At 32.7% G+C, this 27,215-nt stretch overlaps 1 protein-coding gene across 1 annotated transcript in view; it reads left to right on the forward strand.

Annotated features, from left to right (window-relative positions):
- Positions 1–26,935, forward strand: part of LOC132560144 (neurobeachin-like protein 1) — a 63,804-nt gene extending 36,869 nt beyond the window's left edge. Inside the window, exons 33-60 of the mRNA XM_060224793.1 lie at positions 700–720; positions 5,291–5,422; positions 5,689–5,809; positions 6,203–6,387; positions 8,052–8,201; positions 8,484–8,641; positions 8,989–9,113; positions 10,677–10,806; positions 11,085–11,227; positions 11,548–11,678; positions 12,162–12,269; positions 12,586–12,681; positions 13,080–13,204; positions 13,779–13,919; positions 14,307–14,437; positions 15,129–15,238; positions 16,019–16,136; positions 18,068–18,165; positions 18,778–18,891; positions 19,288–19,377; positions 19,758–19,867; positions 20,910–21,082; positions 21,402–21,496; positions 22,002–22,118; positions 22,549–22,710; positions 23,182–23,330; positions 23,492–23,629; positions 26,080–26,935. Of these exons, the coding sequence (XP_060080776.1) occupies positions 700–720; positions 5,291–5,422; positions 5,689–5,809; positions 6,203–6,387; positions 8,052–8,201; positions 8,484–8,641; positions 8,989–9,113; positions 10,677–10,806; positions 11,085–11,227; positions 11,548–11,678; positions 12,162–12,269; positions 12,586–12,681; positions 13,080–13,204; positions 13,779–13,919; positions 14,307–14,437; positions 15,129–15,238; positions 16,019–16,136; positions 18,068–18,165; positions 18,778–18,891; positions 19,288–19,377; positions 19,758–19,867; positions 20,910–21,082; positions 21,402–21,496; positions 22,002–22,118; positions 22,549–22,710; positions 23,182–23,330; positions 23,492–23,629; positions 26,080–26,113 (3,405 nt within the window). The 3' untranslated portion in view covers positions 26,114–26,935. The remainder of the gene's footprint in view (positions 1–699; positions 721–5,290; positions 5,423–5,688; positions 5,810–6,202; positions 6,388–8,051; positions 8,202–8,483; positions 8,642–8,988; positions 9,114–10,676; positions 10,807–11,084; positions 11,228–11,547; positions 11,679–12,161; positions 12,270–12,585; positions 12,682–13,079; positions 13,205–13,778; positions 13,920–14,306; positions 14,438–15,128; positions 15,239–16,018; positions 16,137–18,067; positions 18,166–18,777; positions 18,892–19,287; positions 19,378–19,757; positions 19,868–20,909; positions 21,083–21,401; positions 21,497–22,001; positions 22,119–22,548; positions 22,711–23,181; positions 23,331–23,491; positions 23,630–26,079) is intronic.
- The last annotated feature ends 280 nt before the right edge of the window (positions 26,936–27,215 follow it).

The raw sequence follows: 27,215 nt of genomic DNA on the forward strand, positions 1-27,215 counted from the left end.
CACCCAGATATGGTAGAATCAAATGCTCAGTATGAATCAAAACATCTTCAGGTGCTTTGATTTAAAATTTTTTTTTAAACTTTTTTGTAATTTTCATAGAATAATAGTATTGCTGAGCATAACTTTGATTATTTCCCACTGGAATTATCAGTATAGGAAGACAGTTTTGATGGCATGCATGTATTGACACTGGCTTACTATATTCAGTGTCACAATTTCTGTTTCATGACATTTGATTATTACCCTTTAACCTTTATGTTCAATATTGCTTTATTAAGGTGATCGTCAAGGTCACTAGGCCTCTTGTTTTGTATATGTCAGATTTTCTTAAAAGTCTTACTGACTTACTATATTCAGTGTCACAATTTCTGTTTCATGAAACTTGATAACTACCCTTTAACCTTTATATTCAATATTGCTTTATTCAGATGATCGTCATGGTCACTAGGCCTCTTGTTTTGTATACGTCAGATTTTCTTAAAAGTCTTACTGACTTACTATATTCAGTGTCACAATTTCTGTTTCATGAAACTTGATAACTACCCTTTAACCTTTATCTTCAATATTGCTTTATTCAGATGATCGTCATGGTCACTAGGCCTCTTGTTTTGTATACGTCAGATTTTCTTTAAAATTTTTTTTTTTATTTGCTCATTTAATTGTCAGATGAAACATTTCTCAGCCACCTTTGATTTGTAGGAAAGTTCAGAAGGCTCATTTGTAAGTAAAATGGTTACAATTCACCGCAAGACTCTGTTGCCATTGAAATAATAAATGGCCACCATGCATCCTCTATCCCTGTATTTCTCTCAGTCCTCTGTATATCTCCTTCTGTCATGGAATGTTGTTTTTTAAAGTATCCTGACTCATATATGATAATGTTTTAATCCTTTACAATAAGGTAGCAGATTATGTAGCCTAAGCATTGTGACAGGTAGGAAATTTTTCTTGATGTCTACAGGAAAATCAGAAATAGTTCCTGGTGTCTTTATTTTGTTTTTTGGTTGTCAGAGAAAAATAGCATGGAAGTAACTTTACACCATGATTAAGAAATATTAGAATACAAATATTATGTTATACATTAAGTGCATTTTGCCCAATTTTCCTCGAATTCTGTTTAAGTGTTTCTTTCAAAATTTTTATCCCTTTGAAAAGTATGATCAAAGTGACTTTGATATTTTGTCAGGAATTTTGATTTATTACTGGGTTGTGTTAAGTGTGATTTTCTTTCTGATAATGAATTGTGGAAAATTTACGTTCTATATTATATAGATATATTAGTTATCTAGTTAGTTTCCCATTGTAATATAATTTTAGAAGATACTGTGAACATTTAAGTTTTTTTTATTTTTAAGTGCTTTGTGTTTGTTCGGCAAGGAATGATTTACAATAAATTGAAATAAGATAAAAACCTTACAATCAAAGAAAAAATGTGACCATTTTTTTGAAAAAAAAATATTTGGGTTGAGGTAAGATAATTCTTGATTCAGTGCACTTTAAAATGTTATGAAGTAAAAGTTGTAGAGATTGTTAGTTAATTGAGCATGTAGAAATCAGACGTGTTTTTCCTTTCTGAGCTGTTGAATATATTATCTGCAATTTTTTGGAGTGGCAATTTCTGTGCACATTTGATTCTCTTTTTGTACAGATTCACCATGTGGAATTTTATCACGTCTATCTTACATGGGATTCAGGCTCTCATTTCATTCTTCAGCTTCAATATTAAAACTCACTTTAACCAGTTTGTTGGTACAAAAGTGTTAATTTCATACTCTGTAAATTTGATATGTGCAGTTGTGGGATTGCATAATGTTAAATATTGTGCACAGGATGTGTGAACACAATTTGTGAACTACAGGAAAACTGAACATAATTTGCCATCTCACATCTGTGGCATGGTGTACAATTCTATTGCAAAGATGTGTGACTATAAATATATATAAATTTAGAACAGCTAGGTAAATTAAGTAATTTCTTAATTAAGCCATTATATTTAGGTCACAGACATGTAGATCTATCAGGTACAGACTGAATAGTTATATACACTAGTAATTTAGAGTGTTTGTTTACAAAGTGCCACAAGTGGCCAGTCTTTGTGTACAGACACTTGTTATATATGTAAACATAACATGGACGTCCCTTTTAGCCTTGACAACAAATCATCTAAAATCTAAGAAAGGTCAACATGGTTATTATTTTTATTTCATTATTTCTGTGTTACTTTCATTTTGCTTTTATTTTGTAAAGAAAAAAATATAAACCGAGGTAGATTTAAGTGTTGTGATTTTTCACATGGGAGACCTGGATGTTATTGACTTGTCATGTATATACCAATATACTGTTAATTTTTGTTGCCAAGTACACACCATTCACTATTCTCTTAAGTGTGAAATTAAACGCTACAGATGCTAAGTCACGGTCAGTTGTATTTGGATAATTGTGGAAGTTAGAAATGATATTTACAGTAGCTGATCAGCATTTGATATGCCTATGGTCATTATTCTGTCATAAGTACTGTAGTGAGTTTTCTGTTTCATTTAAAAAAATATTATGTAACCATTTGTTACCAAATTGCTCAAAATGTGCAGTCATATTGCACAATTTTGCGCTAGTTTCTTTATCATGTGTGTGTGTGTGTGTGCGCATGTGCATGTGTGTATGATGTGTGTACAATGTATGTACGATGTGTGTAAGATGTGTATGATGTGTGTACGATGTGTACAATGTATGTACGATGTGTACAATGTATGTACGATGTGTGTACGATGTGTACAATGTGTACGATGTGTACAATGTATGTACGATGTGTGTACGATGTGTGTAGGAAGTATTTCGGACAATGTTTGTTACCACAACTGCACATTAATTTGAATGTTAGGGTATATGGTCTTAAAACTCATGGTTACTCTCCTTGTTTATCGCCAAAAAAATTATGTTCTGTATTTTTCCTTGATAGCTAATCTTTTTCGATAAATATTTCTTAGCTTTAAGATTTGTCCAAAGTAACTATTAGATCATGACAGATCAAGAAGAAGTTTAACCATGGAGTAAAATCTGCTGGGTTACTGTTGATTGTCTATTTACACTTTTTTACGACATATCGACCTTCAAAGGATGGATTTAGTTTAAATCAGTGACTTGTTCTAATTTTTACATAATGTTATTATTTCAATGACTGAAAGGTTTAGATGATAGCTAGAAAACACAAATGATATACGAAAAAGATGCATAAATTACACAGATTTTTATTACTTGAAGGAAATTATTAAAAAAAAAATGAAAATATTACCAATTATTTATAAGTTAACCAATTCAAAATGACACCATGTCTTACCAAACAATTTCCCAGGCCAACCTTATCCTACCCATGATGCATTGCAAATTTAGAGTCCTTCCTGATCCACATCCATTGAAGTCCTTGATCCACACCATGACTTATTAGATCACCACTAATCATTCTCCACACCATTAATATAAGAAATCGCTGTTTGGTTATTTTAATCAATTGGTCATTAATATTTTTTTTTTTTTTTTTACTATCTTCATTTAAGTATAGGTTTGTTACATTGTTTGATGAAGATGACTGTCAGCCTTATTGTCACAGATGAACTTTCCTATTTTTATAACTGGAGCGCAAGTATGGCAGAAAAAGATATTGTTTTTGAAATCATCCTTGCTGTCATATTGACTTGGTTGATCAATTTCTGCATTTTGACATCATTAATGTCGGAACACTTACAGGCATATCATGCCAATGCAATATTATTACATCACAAAATAACATATAACATAAGCTAATACTGTGATACAAACGATGTGCTGTTTAACCCAGGAAAACAGTAGTCATGTGATAAATAATGATTGTCTTGCATGACATATTAATTTAATAATTAATGAATGTGTTAATTTTTATTGTATGAGTTAGAATACCATATTCTTTAAAATGTTTTTTGAAAAAAAAATTCTTACAAGTATATCTTGACTACTGTAATAGTATTTCTGTTTACCAATAAACCGCATTGTGTCTCCAGCTCAAAATAGTAACTGAACTAGACGTCTTAACAGCCATGTCTGTCTATCATGTCTGATTCTCAATCAATATCATATTTCAAGATTGGAGAACCTCTCCACATATCATGTCAAGGTAATCAGCAGTCAAAGTTAATGGGTCGAAGGTCACATTTGAAAAATCTGTTTATTTAACAATGATACAAAGGGACAGTTATTCATAAATGACACATGAGGATAGTTTATTCAAGCAGTCATGTTTTACTGATATTATTTCTAGAAATTGGAAACTTATTAAAGAAAAGTTTAAATAGATAGTTTACAAAGATAGAAGATATTGATAAATTATAGAAATAATTAAAACCAGTATAAACACACCCTAACTATCTGATCAGTAAGAATTACATACACATTAACTCAAGACAAGAGAATCTAATAGATTTGGTGTAAATATCTTTTTAACCAATTGTCATCATGTCTTTTTATAAAACTGCCAAACTTGTATCAAATGATAATGAATTTATCTTTATATCATCTTTATGCTTTTTTCAAGGTAAAGAAAATGTAAAAATATGTAAAATTGTATGATTTGTTTTTGTGAAGTTTGAAATGAAATAAAATATGAACATAATTTATAATGATAATTATAATGATTTTTGCAATCATGATTATAATGATTTTTGTAATCATGATTATAATGATTTTTGTAATCATGATTATAATGATTTTTGTAATCATGATTATAATGATTTGTGTAATCATGATTATAATGATTTTTGTTATCACGATTATAATGATTTTTGTTATCATGATTATAATGGGTTTTTTGTAATCATGATTATTATAATGATTATTGAGAATTATAATCATTACATACTGTGATATTAAATGTACTTGAAAATTGTAATCTCAGATGCATGTTAGAGGTGTGAAAACCAATATCTTATAAGAAATAACATTAATTAACCGAGGCCTCATATTTAAAAACAAATCTGCTGTTTGAAAGTAGTTAATTGGATATAAAATTAAATAATTAAAATTTTGCATTTTCAAAACATTATCCTGTAGTTTCTGATTTACTGCAGTTGTGTAAACAGCAGTATTAGTTATTCTTCATCTGGAGGTTATTTTGTCTTTTAAATACTTCTGTTGGAATATTCTGATTAAGGGAAATTTTGTAAGTTCAGAATCAGTCAAATTCTTGATAAAATGGAAAGAACCTTTTTTATTTGAAATCACAGAGACATATTTATAATGCTGTTTCTGTGACCTGGTTTTACAGCTGATTGAAGACACGATGACTCTGTTAGACATTCTCTCCGTGTGGGATGTGGAATCGGACGGAGGATGGAAAGAAATGGCTCGTCTCGGACTTAACCTCCTCATACTCTTTGCCAAACATCCTAACCTGGAGGTATACTATACACTGTGTACTGTTGTCTATTAGTGTAATCACTTTTCAGACATTGGAGATATTTTAACACATCATAATAAATTCTAAACCTGGAAATATTTTGGTTCAAGTCACTTCACCAGTATGGCCGTAGCTGACTTGTCAATGGACTTATGATAAAAAATGAATGGATGGAATTTGTGCATTGTAGATAGATGGAAGCTATAAGTGAGTGTTTGATTAAATCTTGCTAAAATCATGACAAATAATTTTGTGTTATATTACAGTTGTGTGCTGTAGCAACAGCAAAGCTTCATAACCTTGTCCAGACAAAGCTCATCTCTAGTTCTGCCGAAGCTTCATACATCATTGGCAACCTCCACACCATCATCGTCAAAGCTGTCACAGGTAGGGAGACACTTCCTATACAAACTGGTGATGTGTTTGATCTTTTAATTATAAAATATGAATTAATTAGAAATTTTGAATAATTCTGGTAATGCATGCATTATTTAATATATATCCTCAGTAATTCATCATTTTGAGATTTATTTAAATATTAATTTGTTTTTTTTTCTAACATTGTCCTCACGTTATATATAAATGAAACATTATTGTCCTATTGACTGGAACAGCTGTTATAATATAAAGGTTCATGATTTTAAAAGTAGAAAATTGAATTATCCTTTTTGGCCAGATAAATTACTGTGTCAGATTTACATTAATATCCTTTATGTTGACTTGATCAAATCTCCTGTATTCAACAATTACAAAACACTGATATTGTGTTTATTTTTACAGAGAATACAGACAACTACTCCTTTCTAATACCAGTATTAAAGGCGCTCATTGACAAAGCCTTTGACCTTCTGAATCTTGACCTCCACCTGCCAAACTTGCCTCCAACTGCCAGAAGTCCAACTTTTTTCGACGATTTCAGGGCCTACTGTCTCACAGAGGAATGGACTCTGTTTGTGGAAAACTATGTAAGTACAATATATAAGGGGGCTGTATACCATCAGTGGGGAGATAATTCAAGGAGAAATTCGCATGCTTTACATCTATGACTCTGTCTCATACAAGTCTAGTCTGTTATTTATATATATACAAGTCTTGTCTGTTATTTATATACATACAAGTCTTGTCTGTTATTTATATACAAACAAGTCTGCCTGTTATTTATATACATACAAGTCTTGTCTGTTATTTATATACATACAAGTCTTGTCTGTTATTTATATACATACAAGTCTGCTTGTTATTTATATACATACAAGTCTTGTCTGTTATTTATATACATACAAGTCTTGTCTGTTATTTATATACATACAAGTCTTGTCTGTTATTTATATACATACAAGTCTGCCTGTTATTTATATACATACAAGTCTTGTCTGTTATTTATATACATACAAGTCTTGTCTGTTATTTATATACATACAAGTCTGCCTGTTATTTATATACATACAAGTCTTGTCTGTTATTTATATACATACAAGTCTTGTCTGTTATTTATATACGTACAAGTCTGCCTGTTATTTATATACATACAAGTCCGCCTGTTATTTATATACATGCATGTCTTGTCTGTTATTTATATACATACAGGTCTTGTCTGTTATTTATATACACACAGGTCTTGTCTGTTATTTATATACGTACAAGTCTGCCTGTTATTTATATACATACAAGTCTTGTCTGTTATTTATATACATACAAGTCTTGTGTGTTATTTATAGACATACAAGTCTTGTCTGTAATTTATATACATAAAAGTCTTGTGTGTTATTTATATACATACAAGTCTTGTCTGTAATTTATGTACAAACAAGTCTTGTCTGTTATTTATATACATACAAGTCTGCCTGTTATTTATATACATACAAGTCTTGTCTGTTATTTATATACATACAAGTCTTGTCTGTTATTTATATACATACAAGTCTGCTTGTTATTTATATACATACAAGTCTTGTCTGTTATTTATATACATACAAGTCTTGTCTGTTATTTATATACATACAAGTCTTGTCTGTTATTTATATACATATAAGTCTTGTCTGTTATTTATATACATACAAGTCTGCTTGTTATTTATATACATACAAGTCTTGTCTGTTATTTATATACATGTGTGTTATTTATATACATACAGGTCTTGTCTGTTATTTATATACATAGGAGTCTTGTCTGTTATTTATGTTTATAAAAGTCTTATGAGTTTTTATATATATATAATGTTTTGTGTACAGATAATTTGTAAGGATTCAGATTAAGTTTCTGGCTCCTTTTATCAACTGGTCACAAATTTAAGAAAAAAAACTTTCTGACGTTCTGTTAGATAAGTCTGAGTGATAGTTTTTATCATTCTGTTATTTGTTTAAAGCTTTACTATATAATTGGAAAAGTCTATATATATATCTATATATATATATGTATATATATCTTTTTAAATAGTCAGTCGTCAAAACTCAATTGGATTTGCGTAGATGTCTTGATTTTGGTACAACATGTAATTTTGCTTCCTGAAATAGAATTATTGGAATGAATTTCTTACATTAGTTGTGAATTTATGATTTTATTGAAGTGGAATCTTCAGGTGATAATTTCAAATTAAGAACTTGTGTTGAGAATGTGTGCTACACTTTAGGTGAATCCTCAAATGAACCACTTTGTGGAGAACACGTTTGGTGACATTGAGATGGCAACTAAGGACTTTTGGACAGATTGTGAGGAAGCCATGATGGTCAACATGCACAAACGAAATCGTGAAAGAGGGGACAGCAAACTCAAGTTCCAGGTAAAGCATATCATATTTCTAAACCTGATTATTATGTAATAACTCAAAATTAAATAACTCACTAAATTTAGCTATATGTTAATGGATGAGTGGTGATCAGTGATAATGGAGTGGGATTGGAGAAGATTTATATAAAACAGCATAAATGTTAATCTTATTATTCAGAATTCACCGTTATCCATCTTAACAACTTCAAATCTGTAGCGATTTCTACAGGTGACATGATGTTTCAAGTTTCCAAAGTAAAGCTCACCATATATAAAACAAATTTATTTCTTGCAGACTCAGATAATGGAGCCATTTAAAAGCAAAGCCTCACATGAAATACGAAGGTTTCAAAATATAACTACACAACTGCGTAACCAGCAACTTTCTACCCTCCGCCACTGGAGAGCTACACGGCGTTTTTTCACTGGCGAGCGTGGAGCTTGGGCAGACAGGTTTGTTTTGAAAGGAGAAGTTTCTCAGTTTTACATAATAATTACTTTTGTCAGAGTTCCAAATCAAGAGTCTCAAAAATACCTATACAGGTGTTGATTATATACTATTATGTAAATTATTTCTATTTTTGGATTAAGATTTAGACTGTTAAAAGTAATTGATTTTATGAGAATAATATATCAGTTTGGTGAGAGCCCTACTCTTAGGTGAAAACAATTTTTTGATGTAAAGTGCAGACACTAAGAGAGAAAAATATTCTGGAATCAAAATGCAACACTGTTCTTTATTGATATCATTGAGTACAGATCTTAAAGATATGAAAATCCCTGATGTTCCTGTTTATTAGAAATATTGCTGCACATCATTGGAAACTGTCTAACCAGGAGAATTTCTCACGCATGAAGGTGAAACTAGTCCAAAACTACAATTTTGATCTTCATACTGAGGCGGCGATGCTGCGTGACAATCTGGGTAAGATTATGCTTGTAACTGTCCTTATTATAGTCTTGTTACAGAAGTCAGTCGGAAATCTGGGTAAAATTATGCTTGTAACTGTCCTTAATATGGTCCTGTTACAGAAGTCAGTCGGAAATCTGGGTAAAATTATGCTTGTAACTGTCCTTATTATAGTCTTGTTATAGAAGTCGGTCGGAATATGACTGACTCTCTATAATCTTTAGAAGTTGTGTCAAATTTTTAAGTCTTTAGATTTCTGTAGTTTCTCAAGGTTATTCCTTAGACTGGCAATTGTGGATGTTTGGTATGAATTGAGTAAACTTTTCATCAAAAACTTCTTCTCAAATATAGAAGGTCTAGGGGGCTAATACTTGGCACAGAGGAAACTGTGCATGGAGCTCTCCAAGTTTGTTCAAATGAATGACCTTGACCCACTTTAAATCACAGGGGTCAAATATGTTAAAATCTTTAAACATCTTCTTCTCATTAACCAAAAGGCTCAGAGTGTAGATATTGGGCCTGTGACATGCTGGGATGAAGGACTACCAAGTTTGTTCAAATGAATGACCTTGACCCACTTTAAAGGTCACAGGGGTCAAATATGTTAAAATCTTTAAACAACTTCTTCTCAATAACCAAAAGGCTCAGATTGCTGATATTGTGCCTGTGGCATGCTGGGATGAAGGGCTATCAAGTTTGTTTAAATGAATGACCTTGAACAACTTTCAAGGTCACAGGGGTCAAATGTGTCAAAATCTTTAAATAACTTCTTCTCAAATACTCTCTAGCATGCTGGCATGGATACAAAGTTTGTTCAAATGAATGACCTTGGCCCACTTTCAAGGTCACAGGGGTCAAATATTTTAAAATATACAAAGGACTTCATCTCAATAAGCAAAAGTCTATGAGTGCCGATATTGGGTCTGTAGCATGCTGGGAGGAAAGGCTACCAATTTATTCAAATGAATGACCTCAACCCACTTTGTCACAGGGGTCAAAATTAAAATAAACGACTTCTTATCAACAAGCAAAAGTCCATGAGTGCTGATATTGGGCCTGTAACATGCTTGGAGGATAGGCTACCAAGTTTGTTCAAATGAATGACCTCAACCCACTTTCTAGGTTTGGCTTGCTTTTTGTCAGATGACCGTTAAGGCCCATGGGCCTCTTGTTAAGTCTTTAGATTTCTGTAGTTTCTCAAGGTTATTCCTTAGACTGGCAATTGTGCATGTTTGGTATGAATTGAGGATAATGTATTATCAAAAACCCAAAATATGATATTGCCTTGGCTGGCATGACTACTGCTTTTTCATTTGGATGGAAAATGTGTCCTTCTCTCTTCATATAGACCATGTATATGGGCCAGTTCCATTTACTTATAATGCTCGTAAAAGAAATAAAAAATTTTCTGTTTTCACTCCTGTTTTTAGTTCACCTTCCTTCAGCAATGGGTTGAAAAAGAATTTCAGTAAAATTTTGACATTTTACATTATTGATTCATTTAAGATAAAAATAAATATCAAAAATGGAAAAAGGATTTGAAATTGCAAAGGAATTATTTCTTTGTTTTCTTTACAGGCATCAATGAAACAGATGACTCTGAGCAACTTAAGCGACTCAGTGTTGCTAAGGAAGCTTTGGTATCCAAGGAAAACATTGCAGATGATACAATCACAGATGAGGAGTGGAATGTTATTAGTTCTCAAGGGTAAAAATATTTAAATTGATATCGGAGAGAATTCTCATTTTGTTTTCTTACTTGTAAACTGTTGTAGGAGCAACATGAGATATTTTAACGTCTTTGGACTAAAACTTTTGATGACCAGGAATGTCTTGGAAATTTTACATGACAACTTCTATATTTACTGATATATATGAAATACATCTAACAATCATTTAAGCATAATATTTTATAATATTCAGTTTTATTTTGATATTTTTCCAAACCAAAATGTTTTATGAACATCATCTTATTCTGTGTTTTAGACCAAGTGAACACAACGACAAAGAAAAACTGGTCCATTCTGAAGAGTGTGAACTCGTGACCTTAGTGGATGTCATCAAAGGTCGTTTGGAGATTACAACAACACATGTGTATTTTTTTGACTGCAGCTCAAACAAAGAGGAAGGTAAGAGAGACATTAGCATTGGAACTCTAATCAAATGTACAGCTATCTTAAATGATTTTATTCATTTCTTGTTCTTTTCAACTTCTAATACCTGAGTAAACAATATACTTATAAGGTACTTTCTTTTTAACTTCCAATATTCACTCTATGGTTGCTTATTGAAAAACTATGAAAAACTAGACAAATATCTCGCATCTTCCCCTAACTTATGCTAATTCAACAATTATCAGATAAAGCATACCTGAGACAATAAATATTATTACAACTGATACCAGTAATTGGAGAGATATATAAAAATCAATGCTATATTCAAATTTCAGGAGGTGAAGACTTCAAGTGGGCTGTGTCCAAACTGAGAGAAATCCATTTTCGTCGCTACAACCTGCGCCGTAGTGCCTTAGAAATGTTCCTGGTGGATCAGACTAACTATTTTGTTAACTTTCAGCCAAAGGTCAGTATTGTCAGTTTATCTATACAACTTGTAAAACTATTAGGACCATATTTAGTAATATGTGATAAATATGCCCTATTTTACATATTAATCTTTTCATTCTTATCTGTTTATCAATGGAGTTATAAAGAGAATGAGTTTATTATTAACTGTTAAGGATCAGAGATATATACTTCTCTATTATACACAATAATTTTTGTTTTGCTCTCTGGAAAGACCTGGAGGCAAAAAGCATGAACCATTTCTGTCTGTTTCTCAGTAATCCATTGTTTAAGGTGCTGATTTGTTTAATTAGATTTTCATTGGTTGTGGGGGGGAGGGGTTATGAGGGGAGAGGCTCTATTATTGATTGATTTTATGAAGTTGTAAATTTTCATTAATTTTTTATCAAAAAATTTCTTTTAAGTAGTGTGCAGATTGTATGCTTCAAAATGATTCTCAACTGTGTATTCATATAGGAACTCTTTTTTCTATACTTTACAGGTCCGAAACAAAGTTTATAGTCGCATTCTAGGTCTCCGTCCGCCAAATCTGATCTACTTTGGATCACGATCACCAGCAGAACTGCTCAAGTCATCAGGTCTTACACAAGTATGTCCTCTACAATATCCGACAATGTAACATCTATTTTCATGAGTGTTAATGAGGCATATTGCAAAATTTTATTTCACAATTATGATGAACGTCCTTTCATAAGGTTTTTATGAGAAGCACATATACATGGAACAAGTGCTTTCCATCTTATAGTTTTTAGTTGACTGTGTTGTACATATTGTGTTTCTGTTGTGTGTTCAATTTTGAAAAAAGACAAGATTTCTTTGGAATGCAATTGTATTTGGCTTGTAAAACCTAAACATTTAAAGTAATATTCTGAAAGTTAATTTCACTGCCCCTTTTTCATTCACAGAAATGGGTACAAAGGGAGATTTCTAACTTTGACTACCTGATACAACTCAACACTATAGCAGGGAGGACATACAACGACCTCAGCCAGTACCCTGTGGTAATGTTATACCTTGTATCAATAGAATCATGTCTGATAATACCAGGTATTCTTAAAGTCAAGTGTCAGTTAAAACAGGTTTAGCAGTATATTATAGGATGTCAGTGAAGTCAGGTGTCAGTAAAGTCAGGTGTTGGTAAAGACAGGTTTTACTGTATATTACAGGATGTCATTAAAGTCATGTGTCAGTAAAGTCATGTTTTACTGTATATTACGGGATGTCATTAACGTCATGTGTCAGTAAAGTCAGGTTTTACTGTATATTACAGGATGTCATTAACGTCATGTGTCAGTAAAGTCAGGTTTTACTGTATATTACAGGATGTCATTAAAGTCAGATATCAGTAAAATCAGCTTTCATTGTAATCAAAAATTTAAAATATTTTTTTTCATATCAGTTTCCATGGATACTGAGCGACTATACCTCAGAAACACTAGACTTGGACAATCCAGATGTCTTCCGAGATCTGTCAAAACCAATTGGAGTTGTGAATCCAAAGAACATTGAGAGTGTCAGAGAAAAGTAAGTCACAATGCTGTTACACCTAAGACCAAGTTGGGTAAGATGCATAACATTTGTGGTGAGCTGGTCAGACTTAGACCTTGACACCAAGGTCAAGTTTCTAAAGACTAACTATTTTTGATGTCTCTGGTTTCTCATTTTTTTTTTAACCAATAATACAAAGCTAGGATGATGATGATAATAAACTTTATTTATTTTACAACAAATGTGAAGCAAGCCAGGATAAAATAGGAATCTTAGCTTTTAGGAGAGATAAAATCAATAGGAAACAACGACAAATTTTACCAGAAAAGCTTGTTAATGATGCAAATTACTAGTGAGGTAAGAAATTTAATTAAACTTGAAAGAAATCAATGTGAAATTTAATATTAGCTATCGCGACAAAGTAACATAAGGGTTCAGTTATACGTCAACTTGACCGCAAAACTCCAAATAAAATCACTTCTAACCATGATTTCTTGTCTGTTACTGCTAGGCAAATTATTAAATTTATTCTAGATGTTGTATTAAATATTTCCACAATCATAATTCTACAAAACTCTTGATTCGGTAAAATGTGGTATTTTTTTTTTAGATATGAAACATTTGAAGACCCTTCGGGAGTGATTGAGAAGTTCCATTACGGTACACATTACTCAAACGCAGCCGGTGTGATGCATTACATGATCCGCATGGAACCCTTTACAGGATTACACATACAACTTCAAAGTGGCAGGTAAAGTAGCATGATTACCTCCCCTTGCATAACTAGTGGAATAATCTGAAAAAAATCACTATTAACTGGTAATGAAGTGATCTAAAAACACAGTTTTATCATTTTTATCATGCCTTGACAAAGAAGCAAAAACAGGAGTAAGGCATAATTTTCTGTCATTAATATAGTTCAAATGATGCATTCACCTCTATTTCTTAATATAGGTGTAGGTACTAGAGCTGTCTGTGATGACTTTAAGTTAGAGTTTAGGTCGTACAACTTCAATTTTCAAAATTCATTCTTTAAAAAATTTTGAATTTTTGTTTTTAACACCATCTTATAATCATCAGGTTGGTTTCAAATTTTGTACAAAATTGTATCAATGCTATTCTTTGGACTTAAATACAGGTTTGACGTGGCTGACCGACAGTTTCACTCCGTGATTGCTACATGGTCAAGTCTGATGGACAATCCTAATGATGTCAAAGAGTTGATACCTGAGTTTTTCTACCTCCCAGATTTTCTAGTCAATAACAATGGTATGTGTTAAACAGGTCTTATAAATGAACAGGACTCTGAATTCTAAATATGTGATTTTGAATTTTTTTTAAAAGCATTTGGTTTTTTTTTTGTGACCATTGGCATGGGTTTGTGCATTGAACAGTTGTTTTTTTGTTTTTTTTTTGTTTTTTGTGTTTTGTTTTGTTTTGTTTTTTTTTTGAGGATGAGTGGGGGCAGATCATGTGAAAGTTCGTCCATGATAACTTGATATGAATTATGCTAGATTAAGAGTGCTATTATTTTACATATCTAACACTTGATATAGTGAAATCAGTATTTATGTAATTTAGTGGCATTCTCTTAGTTTAAATTTGTTCTGGAGGTTGTTGTAGTCAAGTATATCTAGTATTTGTGATCAGACGACAAAAAAAAAAAAAATAAGAAAGCAAGTGAGGCTTCGTTGATATTAAGTTCATCTATATAACATTATGTTCAGTTTTCAAAAAATAATTGTAAGTGTTGTTATCAATGTTTTTGGTTTATGAAGTCAAATTAAAGACAACTAGAATCAAACTGAAGATAATTAGAAGGACATTTTTTTTATAGATGCTTTCTGTGCTTCTTTGAAGAATACACATTCAGTTTTTGTCTATAATATTATCAACAAAAAAACAATTATTGAGATGAATGAAAATATTGTATGTGGAATGAAATTTTCTATTGACATAGGGTTTGACCTGGGATTACTACAGCTGTCGAGGGAGCCTGTAGGGGATGTGATTTTACCTACCTGGGCCAAATCTCCAGAGGATTTCATATGGAAACATAAGCAGGCCCTGGTCAGTAGAATATAACTAAAATCTGGGTCATTGTATGCCATCAGACACTCCATAGTCTGTAGAATATAACTAAATTCTGGGTCATTGTATGCCATCAGACACTCCATAGTCAGTAGAATATAACTAAAATCTGGGTCATTGTATGCCATCAGACACTCCATAGTCTGTAGAATATAACTAAATTCTGGGTCATTGTATGCCATCAGACACTCCATAGTCAGTAGAATATAACTAAATTCTGGGTCATTGTATGTCATCAGACACTCCATAGTCTGTAGAATATAACTAAAATCTGGGTCATTGTATGTCATCAGACACTCCATAGTCAGTAGAATATAACTAAATTCTGGGTCATTGTATGCCATCAGACACTCCATAGTCAGTAGAATATAACTAAACTCCATAGTCATAGTAGAATATAATAAAATCTATTGTATGCCATCAGACACTCCATAGTCTGTAGAATATAACTAAATTCTGGGTCATTGTATGCCATCAGACACTCCATAGTCAGTAGAATATAACTAAATTCTGGGTCATTGTATGCCATCAGACACTCCATAGTCAGTAGAATATAACTAAATTCTGGGTCATTGTATGCCATCAGACACTCCATAGTCAGTAGAATATAACTACAATCTGGGTCATTGTATGTCATCAGACTCTTTAAAACAGTGAAAAATGAGGATGGCAGAACATTAGATTCTGACGAATATATTAAGTGTCACCTTATCATTTTATTTAAAATAAAAGTTATTTCAACAAATATTTGATTTCCAGGAGTGTGAACATGTTTCTAGTAACCTGCATCACTGGATAGATCTGATCTTTGGATACAAACAGAAGGGACCAGCAGCTGCTGAGGCGCTGAATGTCTTTTATTACTGTACCTACGAAGGTAACAGAAGCATTGGTTTGTCTACAACGGAGTTCCTTCTCCATATTTAACTTTAAAGTCCCCTACTTTGAACACGGGGGTAGGGGGAGAGGGTGTAGGGGGGCTACATATTTGCATTGTGTCCATTCATCTGTTCTTCACTTATCTATTTTGGTCTAATTTTTACACTACTTACTAGTGAGCATCATGCTTGGGATTTGGGTTCACTCTGAAGAGTGTTGTTTATCAAAAGTAGGTCACTCTGACCTACATTTAGATCTTGATTATACGTCTCCAAATTTCAGCCCAGAGGTCAACACAGAAATTCTGTCACAGAGTCTGGGGGCTTATCACAGGATAATGATTATTGTTTAACTACTACTGTTTCTTTCAATGGTAACAGACATGGCTGGATTTGTTACCAGAATGTAGTGTATAGTTCCTATCTTACCTTAGTAAATAGTCTCTGTAAGGAGATTGAGTGACAATACTTAATGTCATAGGCTAGTCTTAGTAAGGAGATTGGGTGATAATACCTACTGTCATAGCCTAGTCTTAGTAAGGAGATTGAGTGACAATCCCTACTGTCATAGCCTAGTCTTAGTAAGGAGATTGGGTGATAATACCTACTGTCATAGCCTAGTCTTAGTAAGGAGATTGAGTGACAATACTTAATGTCATAGCCTAGTCTTAGTAAGGAGATTGGGTGATAATACCTACTGTCATAGCCTAGTCTTAGTAAGGAGATGGAGTGACAATACTTAATGTCATAGCCTAGTCTTAGTAAGGAGATTGGGTGATAACACCTACTGTCATAGCCTAGTCTTAGTAAGGAGATTGAGTGACAATACTTAATGTCATAGCCTAGTCTTAGTAAGGAGATTGAGTGACAATACCTACTTTCATAGCCTAGTCTTTTAAGGAGATTGAGTGACAATACTTAATGTCATAGCCTAGTCTTAGTAAGGAGATTGGGTGATAATACCTACTGTCATAGCCTAGTCTTAGTAAGGAGATTGAGTGACAATACCTACTGTCATAGCCTAGTCTTAGTAAGGAGATTGAGTGACAATACTTAATGTCATAGCCTAGTCTTAGTAAGGAGATTGGGTGATAATACCTACTGTCATAGCCTAGTCTTAGTAAGGAGATTGGGTGATAATACCTACTGTCATAGCCTAGTCTGTCATAGCCTAGTCTTAGTAAGGAGATTGGGTGATAATACCTACTGTCATAGCCTAGTCTTAGTAAGGAGATTGAGTGACAATCCCTACTGTCATAGCCTAGTCTTAGTAAGGAGATTGGGTGATAATACCTACTGTCATAGCCTAGTCTTAGTAAGGAGATTGGGTGATAATACCTACTGTCATAGCCTAGTCTTAGTAAGGAGATTGAGTGACAATACTTAATGTCATAGCCTAGTCTTAGTAAGGAGTTTGAGTGACAATACTTAATGTCATAGCCTAGTCTTAGTAAGGAGATTGGGTGATAATACCTACTGTCATAGCCTAGTCTTAGTAAGGAGATTGAGTGACAATCCCTACTGTCACAACCTAGTCTTAGTAAGGAGATTGAGTGACAATCCCTACTGTCACAACCTAGTCTTAGTAAGGAGATTGGATGCAATACATGTAATAAAGATCTTAGATTTCTTATATAGAAAGAATTTGAAGTTATGACAGCGTATAACAGAAATGGATGATAATGAAGTTGTCTGGTAGATATACTGATGGCTAAATATCAGTATAATATCTATAACTTTATCATGGTCCTGTTTTAGTTCCTTTCCAGAAATTCAAGCTTTACTGGAATTTATTTGATAAATTCAACAGAACCACTTAAACTCTGAGTTTTGATAAATCTTGTAGACTTTATTGCTTGAGAAACAAATTCATTATTTCCGACATACACGCATGACTTAATTATATCACGATGTTGACTTGATGTATCAGGTGCAGTGGACCTTGACGCTATCAAAGATCCGCGTGAGAGGAAGGCATTGGAAGGAATGATTAATAATTTCGGTCAGACACCATGTCAACTTCTGAAGGTAAATAAAATGGTCAACCCTGGAAAAGTTTTCTGTCAGATTTGTGGTCAAGAAGCATGAGCATTTGGGTTGCAATGTTTCAGTACAGGTAGGGAGGGAAGTATGTATTATTACAAAGAAAAGGTGTACTTGTATAGATAGCCATTGCTGAAATCATATTTTTAGGTAATCTGACCGAAGGGTCAGATGACCTATTGCGATCACCTTTTGTCCGTCATAATTTTCAACTTCTTTTCAAGTTCTACATGTCTCATTGAACTGAAACTTACCTGAAATGATCATGACATGATCCTTACCAAAGTTTATTAATTTCAGGTTGGTACGAAATCCAACATGGCCACCATGGCCACCATCTTGAAAACACATTTTCGACTTCTTCTTAAGTTCAAAATTTGAAATCTTGTATTTTATGTCAGATGACCATTAAGGCCCATGGGCCTCTTGTTCTTTTCAATTTAGGAATTTATCTTTGTTTTGAAGACATATGTTGATCATATTATACTATCTCACATTGTTGTTCTGTATATTGGTAAGACTAAGTTGAGCAAAAATTTCAAATTCAATACAATTGTTCTTATTCCGATGAATTTTACTGGTTGATGTAAATGACAGGAGTCCCACCCTCGACGCATGAGCTTCGATGAAATGGTGGCGAAGTCAATCAAGAATGACAAAGCTCTGAACGTTTTCTTCTTCCTCAACCAACTCAAGGTCTTCTTTGTCGAGGTTAGTATGCCTGATATGTCTCTATGTAGAGTAATTAGCATGTGAAATACGACCAGAAAAATAGAAGCTACATATCTATTGGCATTCAGTCTTGCTTTGTCAGAGGAGTTGTTCGGAAGATTTTTTTTTCTTGTTTTGTCAAAGTGACTGAACAATTTTATAGAGATCAAAAGTATAAAGGAAAATGTTATGAATGAATTTACGGATAGCAGAAAAATAAATAGAATTTTGTGTTCAATTATCTATCAGGTTTCATTAGATTTTATAAGTGTTTGTCCCCAGAAAAAAAGTTAGCTGTTGATATTTTGCTCTCTTTTAAAAAATGAATATAAGTTCAGAAATATTTATCATTGCCCAAGGTCGGAACTTCAGTAAGATCACCAAATATTTTGTTAGGTATCCATGGAAACAGATCCCTTGGTGTACATCAGTGTTCCTCGTAATCAGGCTCGATCCATCATACAACATGGCATGCCAGACACAATGGTGAGTATGAGCGTCGTCCTTTAGCTTTTCTTACCTTATTCTGGTTAGAAATATTAACAACAGAGTTTACATATTGATGGTAAAACCAAATCTAGTGTTTTAAGGTATTATACTAGAAGATACTTTTCAAAGTCATTTGTAGAAGTAAAAGGATAAAGCCGAAATGTGAAATGTGAAACTAACGAATAGGAAGATTAGGAACAAAGGCATTTCATTTTACCTGTAATTTTACTCTGAGTATTTACACTATCTGTGTTCCCTACATTTACCTAGTGGGCTCTAGGTAAAAGTACTTACTATCTGAGTAGTTAAACTGTATGCTTTCCCAATATTTACCTAGCAGGCTTCAGGTAAAAGTTTTTTTCTGGTTATATTTCCAGGTGACCGTGTCGGAGGAGGGAATTGTGGGATTGCATGGTTGGCTTCCGTATGATAAGTCCATCTCTAACTACTTCACCTTCGACAAAGATCCCGCTATTGCAAACTCAAAGTGAGTGTAAACAAACTCAGTTCTTTTGTTCAACAAGAAAACATTTTTGATTTAAAGTTTTTGGATGAATGATGCATTGATTATATTGGTTTATATTATGTTTGAAAATCATGACGAGAATGAGTTAGTCTTAGCCAGCTTGGGTAAAGTAAAAGGCCTCATATCTCTGCATTGCCTGTGTTTTAACCTTCAGTTATTGTGAGACCCAAGACCTAATGAACAGGTGATACATCTCACACTTAAGTGTATTGTAGACCTCAGAGATTATTGAAAATGGCCAATAAATATGTTACTGTATAAAACAAATGTCTGCCCATCTCCTCAAATTATTGAAGATCGCCAATAAATATGTTACTGTATAAAACAAATGTCTGCCCATCTCCTCAAATTATTGAAGATCGCCAATAAATATGTTACTGTATAAAACAAATGTCTGCCCATCTCCTCAAATTATTGAAGATCGCCAATAAATATGTTACTGTATAAAACAGTTGTATGCCCTGTCTCCTCAAATTATTGAAGATCGCCAATGAATATGTTACCGTATAAAACAGTTGTATGCCCTGTCTCCTCAAATTATTGAAGATCGCCAATGAATATGTTACCGTATAAAACAGTTGTATGCCCTGTCTCCTCAAATTATTGAAGATAGCCAATAAATATGTTACCGTATAAAACAGTTGTATGCCCTGTCTCCTCAAATTATTGAAGATAGCCAATAAATATGTTACCGTATAAAACAGTTGTATGCCCTGTCTCCTCAAATTATTAGAGAAGTTGCCACTCGGGTTAGAGCTCTCTTTCTGTATCTTTACTTAAAAAGAAAACACTTCTTAAGTATTATCAGCAGGTAGGAGGAACTAATTACCAACTGTTGAGCCGAAGATTAAAAGATCTTCACAATATTTATCTGAACTTATAAAAGTTGGTTCCAGACAATACAGTCTTTTGGATATATGACAATTTTAAGGTGTTTTTTTTAACACTGATAAGATTGCCTTTATAAGACTGATAGCTATTGTTTCAATCATTTATGCTGCAGGATAAAGCGCAGAGTAGGGGGACCATTTGCACCAGGAGTGAAAATTGATGCCAAACTGTTTGTGGTATCCCATGATGCAAAGCTTCTCTTTAGTGGTGGTCATTGGGACAACAGTTTACAGGTGTACAACCTTGGAAGGGGAAAAAAGGTCAACCACATCGTCAGACACATAGGTAAGTTGAAATTTGTCTTAACAGATCTGTATCATTGGAAAGGGAATAAAGGTCAACCACATCGTCAGACACGTAGGTAGGTCAAATTTTGTCTTTATAGGTGTACAACCTTGGTGAAGGTAAAAAAATCCATCATTGTCGGTAGGTTTATCAATTAGTCCTGGTTTACACAGTTTCTCTTTTGGTATCATAATTTATCTACACTTCTCAGATAAAATAGTAGCATGTCTTAGGTCTATTAGATCTGAATTCTTATCATGTAAACTGTATGCAGTAATTTTATGGACATTTCATGTTTTCTGCACTTTTTACTTTTCAGATATTGTGACGTGTCTGGCTCTGGATTACTGTGGAAGTCATCTCATCACTGGGTCACGTGACACAACATGTATGATTTGGCAGATACAACAACAGGTAGGTTCTTACAACCACAATTGACTTAAAGGCAATCATTAGATGTACCTGTCTCAAGCATATTCTCCAGTCCAAGACATTTTTTTATAGTTGAAAATTATGATGTAAAAATAGTTTTGTCTATCAAACAAGCAGTAGATACATTTGATCATATTCTTTCTTTACAAAAGTATTGTAAACTGGGTAGATATTTACAGAGGACATAGAAGATGGAACATCAAGATTTTGATTACATTATTTTACGATTTGAAATAGAAGCAGGGAATAAATTGATGATCTATTTTCTGGGTTTACCTCCCTTGATAGAGCTCTAATGAATTCTTCTGGGTATACATCTACAATTTCTAATCTATATCCCAAGACAATCGGGATGTTTGTTCTCTCCCACTCTGTCAGGAGTTTTTCTATTTTCAGTAATTATTTGCTTTTCTTTGTCTTACTTTAGAGAGGAGTGAATATTTATAGCAAATTCTGTGTATATTTATTTTTCATTGTTCTAATGTAGGGAGGAGTCAATATGGGGATCAAGCCTAACCCACTTCAGACACTTTATGGTCACGATGCTGAGGTGACTGCCGTCCATATCTCGACTGAACTGGACATGGCAGTGTCTGCAGCCAAAGTAAGAAAGTTTGTGCTGATGGTTAGACAGTAGTCTGTAGGCCTGGAATTAAAGGAATGTTTTCTTATCATGATTGATGTTACCATATAACATGTTATTTAACATATTACATATCTGCTATAAAATCAATGTAAAATCAGAATTTTCAGTTGCTTGAATTAATCCTGCTAAAATTTCACCCTCTAATTTTGACATCGCACATTAATTTTTAGCACTCGCTAAAATAGCCTGCTATGTCTTAACTGGAGTCCCATAAACTTTTATATAATTGATGGCAAATAAATAGAATTTAAATCTATTCCAGTATTTGTTATTGCTGCCATGCCCTTCCTGATGGTTTATAAGATTGTCAATAAATCTGTGATTTTACATTCTTGATGAATAATTCATTCCAAAAATTAACTTTACTGATTATTTTCTGATATTCTAGGATGGAACTGTGATTGTCCACACTGTGAGGAATGGCCACTACATGAGGACACTACGGCCGCCCTGCTTGACCGGCTACACTCTCAACATACCTATGGTTGTTGTAGATGAGTCTGGTCATATAGCCCTGTATTGTCATGAAACATTCCCAATAGATCCAAAGGTAAGAAATTCTCTAAAATGTTTCCTGCCAATATTCAAAGTTGGAGATAAACTGAAAATAGATTGTCTGTCTTGACATCTGTCCGTCCATCCGTTTATCTGTTCAACAGTAAGATCCCACAACACACTAAAGTTAAAAGGTAAAACACAGAGGTGCTTAGTTGATGTAAAATGGAATAAGATTTGGAATCCTATCAAATACTTCTCAGTCTACTCAGACCAAGCACAAATTTAAAATTGATACCTCACCTGTAGTGAAATCACTTCTTTGTTTCTACAGGAGAATTGAATTAGCAAATTGGGTAAATATGCATAAGTACATTTTGAAGTGAAACTTTATTGATGCAAACATATTTCACAAACTTTTACCTGTGTCGACATATAAAAGACGACACTTTCCCTCAATGACTGTCACAAGATCTGATTGAAATCAAAATAATTGAAAAGTAAACAATTGTTTATATATTTACAGGAGAGGTTTTCCATCCACTTGTATTCTGTGAATGGGAAGCACTTATTTGCGGAGAAATTGATGTATGGTTTAGGTCACATGATTGTTTCTGGTGAACATCTCATTACTGGAGACACACAGGGCAACCTCAATGTCCTGGAAATCTTTGCGTAAGTCTAAAAAAATATTGACCCAATTTCTATTACCTAATTAAAACAAAAGTTAAAGTAGTTTTCTTTTAGTCTAAAATATTTTCTCATATTATCTCTTACGCAGAATTTTTCGAAATGGCCGCTTTTGATTGCAGCGTTTTTCTTTTTGACATATACAGCTTGAAGACATTGACGTCACTCCCCCTCCATGTTCCAATTCACTGTATTTCTATAACGACCAATGGAAGTCACATCTTGGTTGGTTTACGAGATGGCAAGCTCATCATTATTGGTGTCAAGAACAAGTCTGACCTCAGGTGATAACATATCTCAGAAATCACATGATAAATTATGCAGATATGATTGGTTCTCCAGAGGTCACATGACCAAATGTGAAGTTGTGATTGGCTGACATGTTCAGTCAGAGACAATATAAGTTCAAAGGATACATTTTTGTTTAATATTATGTGTTCTACCTAAAATAATTACTATTTTAACTTTATCTTTTATTTGTTGATGTATATAATTGCATTTTGTAGTTTTCAAAATTCAGAAAAAAGATAATTGTAAAACTTTAGTCATTGGCTACTTGTTAATGCCTGTAGGTATGGGCAGTGCTTTAAATGGATGCCTTTTTCAAGAGATCATGTGATATGTTCTATTGTTCAAAATGAAATGCAAAAATTGTAAATACTGAAATATTTATTGCATACCAAATTCATGTTTATAGACGTAATATATGACAAAACAGTAAAATGGTTAAATTATGAAGAAAGAGAGATATCCTTGAAATTTCCTCAGATTAGCGAGATTTTTACTAAATTGAAAATATCTCTGTGTTGATAATAAAAAGGGGATTTAGTGGCTGTTCTTTCATTTACTCAAGTTTTTGTTTATCAGTTTGATAAAAGTAGCATTCTTATGTAGTCATTGTTATTTTATCATTTTAATTAGAAGAAATGAATACTCCACAATTATTAAAATGTACAAATATCTTTAAAATATTTCCTAGTGAAAAAGATGTCTTGTAAATATCTCCTATCATTGCGAAACTTAAATACATTAATTTTTTTTGTGTAAGTCATGTTTGGTTCTCAAAACAGTTACTATATTCTCTATTTTTCAAACATATATAATTTTATTTGTTATAATCGATGAGAAGTGCTTTTATTTAAATATGTGATATGTCTCCTTGTGTCAAATTATTTATTTGACTATAATAGTATGTAAATACTTAAAATATTTTACCTTTTTAGCTTTGAGCCAGAGTAATGTGAATTACATAGACATTTGTACGTGGTATTAATACCTGTACTTGTAATAGAATAATGAATATGTATAACACATACTATATTACTATATACAGAGAATTTATATTGAAATCTAGTCCTCATCTTTTTCTCTCCCCATAATGCAATTTAATTTATCATGACAGTAAATATGTGCACAGTACACTCTGTGCGAAGTATTCAAAATGGAAAATTTGTCATGGCATAGACAATGCATGCAATGGTTTTTTTTTTTTTTTGGGGGGGGGGGGGAGTTATGGTGGGGGGGAGCATGGGTGGGGTGAGAATAACAGCAAACTTGTTAACTACAAGAAATAGCCTCCTTTTAGCTGTAAAACACAGTATCACTGCTAGTGTAAGATGTTGACTCAGAAGGGGTCAAGGTTAAAGTAGACGAGGTGGAAGTGTGTAAGACCTATATATATATCTGTAAACAATAACATATAAAATTCACTGTGACAAACAACACATAGAATATTAACATTAATTAGTTACAGAGTAACATTTAACTGTCTGATCTGATGACATCTTCACATCATATGTTGATCAGATTAGACAGAATAATTTCATGTTGGACAGATTTCTCTGTGTATAGCTTCAAAAGTAGCCATCCAATATTAACTGGATGTTAAAAGGTTGTGGTAAATTAATCAAACATATTCATTAAAGCTGGGCATTACTTAGAAACCTATTTGTATCATGAGGATGACTTGATATATCCCACTCAGTTAGACAGTCGGGTTCCTGTATATAAATGTATAAATAGGTTTAATAACAATACACTTGTCGCATGAACAAAATTCATATTCTAACTTAAAGTCTATGAAATGAGGACAAAATGTGAACTAAAGAAAGATGAACGAGGTCAGCCTTGAGAAAGTTCAAGGAGAATAAGACCAGGTATTACATCGTCTCGTAAATCTGAGACACACACCATGAAAATCTTTGTCAATCTATCACTTTTTGAATTTTAAATAAGATTCATAAAATTTCTAACTTGCCCCACTTGCTTATTTATAGATATATCATAGATATAGGTAAAATAAACAATACAAGATCTCATTAAAAAAATGGTATATTTCATCACTTGATACCTTGTCTAGTGAGACACTGAGAATGAACCCCTAAAGAAGGCCAAATTCAGGTGGCATAGGTCTTCTGTAAAATTTCATGTCAGGAAATATAAAATTGGGTGTGTTTACGTTGTTAAACTATGTGAATATGGACGATTCTTCAGAAATTTGGCTTAAATATGAATCTTTTGATTATTTTTAAAGAATTCGGTCTTGATTTGATAATTCAGTTTATCTCTACTTACAAGTAGAGAAATATGAATAAATGAGGACATTTTAGTTTCTTTTTCAGAGAGAAAGGATTTAGAAAAACAAAGAAAATGTTTGCATGACTTATTGATACAGAAAATACCAGTATGCTTCTTTACAGTAAAACAATGAATAGTGTTTGGTTCTGATTTTTAGGTTCCCACAAAGGAAGCCAATGTTTGATTTGTAAATTAGAATGCAAACATCCAGGTAACAATGACTAGATTTAGAGCATGTGACTAACACAGATCATACTTTGATTGTACTAAGCATTGATAAAGGTTAATAACAGAATTTTATAGTTTTATCATAGACTGATGGTAAGATTAAATACAGACTCTGAAAAATAAGTTTACATGTCTTTCACTTAATTCTTTTATATAGTTTGTAAAAAAGAAAAAAAGACGAAAAATTGTAAAATAACGTTGAGGTTTGATGGCATATTTTGACACATAATTCATACAAATGACATGGTACGGCCAGCCAGTGATATTTTAACTTATAAATAGAATGAAAAGTCAGTGTAAAAGAATGATTGGCCTGAAACGCATTTCCTAGAGATTTGAAAACATTCTTGATGATGTGATCAGACGAATAAAAATGTTTTTAACTACTTGTTAAGAAAAACAGATGATATCGGTAAAGTATGATAAGGATTGATTGAACTGATGATATGGAGAAGAACAAAACAAAAATTTCTAAAGAACTTTTGTTAACCTGTAAGTTTATCATGCTTAGTACAATCAAGAACAAAGTTTACAATATAAACACATGATTTGGTGTAAGGCAGAGTGATATACTGGTAAAGTGTGTTTTTAGTAACATTGCTTTACAACATTTCAAAATGTTTTAAGGCAATACTGAAATTTACAGATGACAAAGTAACTGTAAGCCATATTAAGATATAACATACTGTGTACTATTTTTAGTAACAAAGTACATTTTGTATACAGCATTACGGCACAGTTTAAAGCTAAACTAAAATAATATGCATTTCTGATTACATCTGACTACAAAGTATATATATATGTAACAATAAATGCTAGAATAATATTTCTGATTACATCTGACTACAAAGTATATATATATGTAACATTTTGGCACGGTTTAAAGCTAGTCTAGAATAATATGCGTTTCTGATTACATCTGACTACAAAGTATGTATATACAACATTTTGGCACAGTTTAAAGCTAGACTAGAATAACATGCGGTTTTGACTACGTCTGACTACATTATATTAAGATACAGTGTAAATTAGAATATCTTAGTATTTCTGGTGACTGTATAAAGC

The sequence above is a fragment of the Ylistrum balloti genome, unplaced genomic scaffold (assembly GCF_031769215.1).
Source record: "Ylistrum balloti isolate Yb309-2 unplaced genomic scaffold, AGI_CSIRO_Ybal_v1 Utg371020, whole genome shotgun sequence".
Lineage (NCBI taxonomy): Eukaryota > Metazoa > Mollusca > Bivalvia > Pectinida > Pectinidae > Ylistrum > Ylistrum balloti.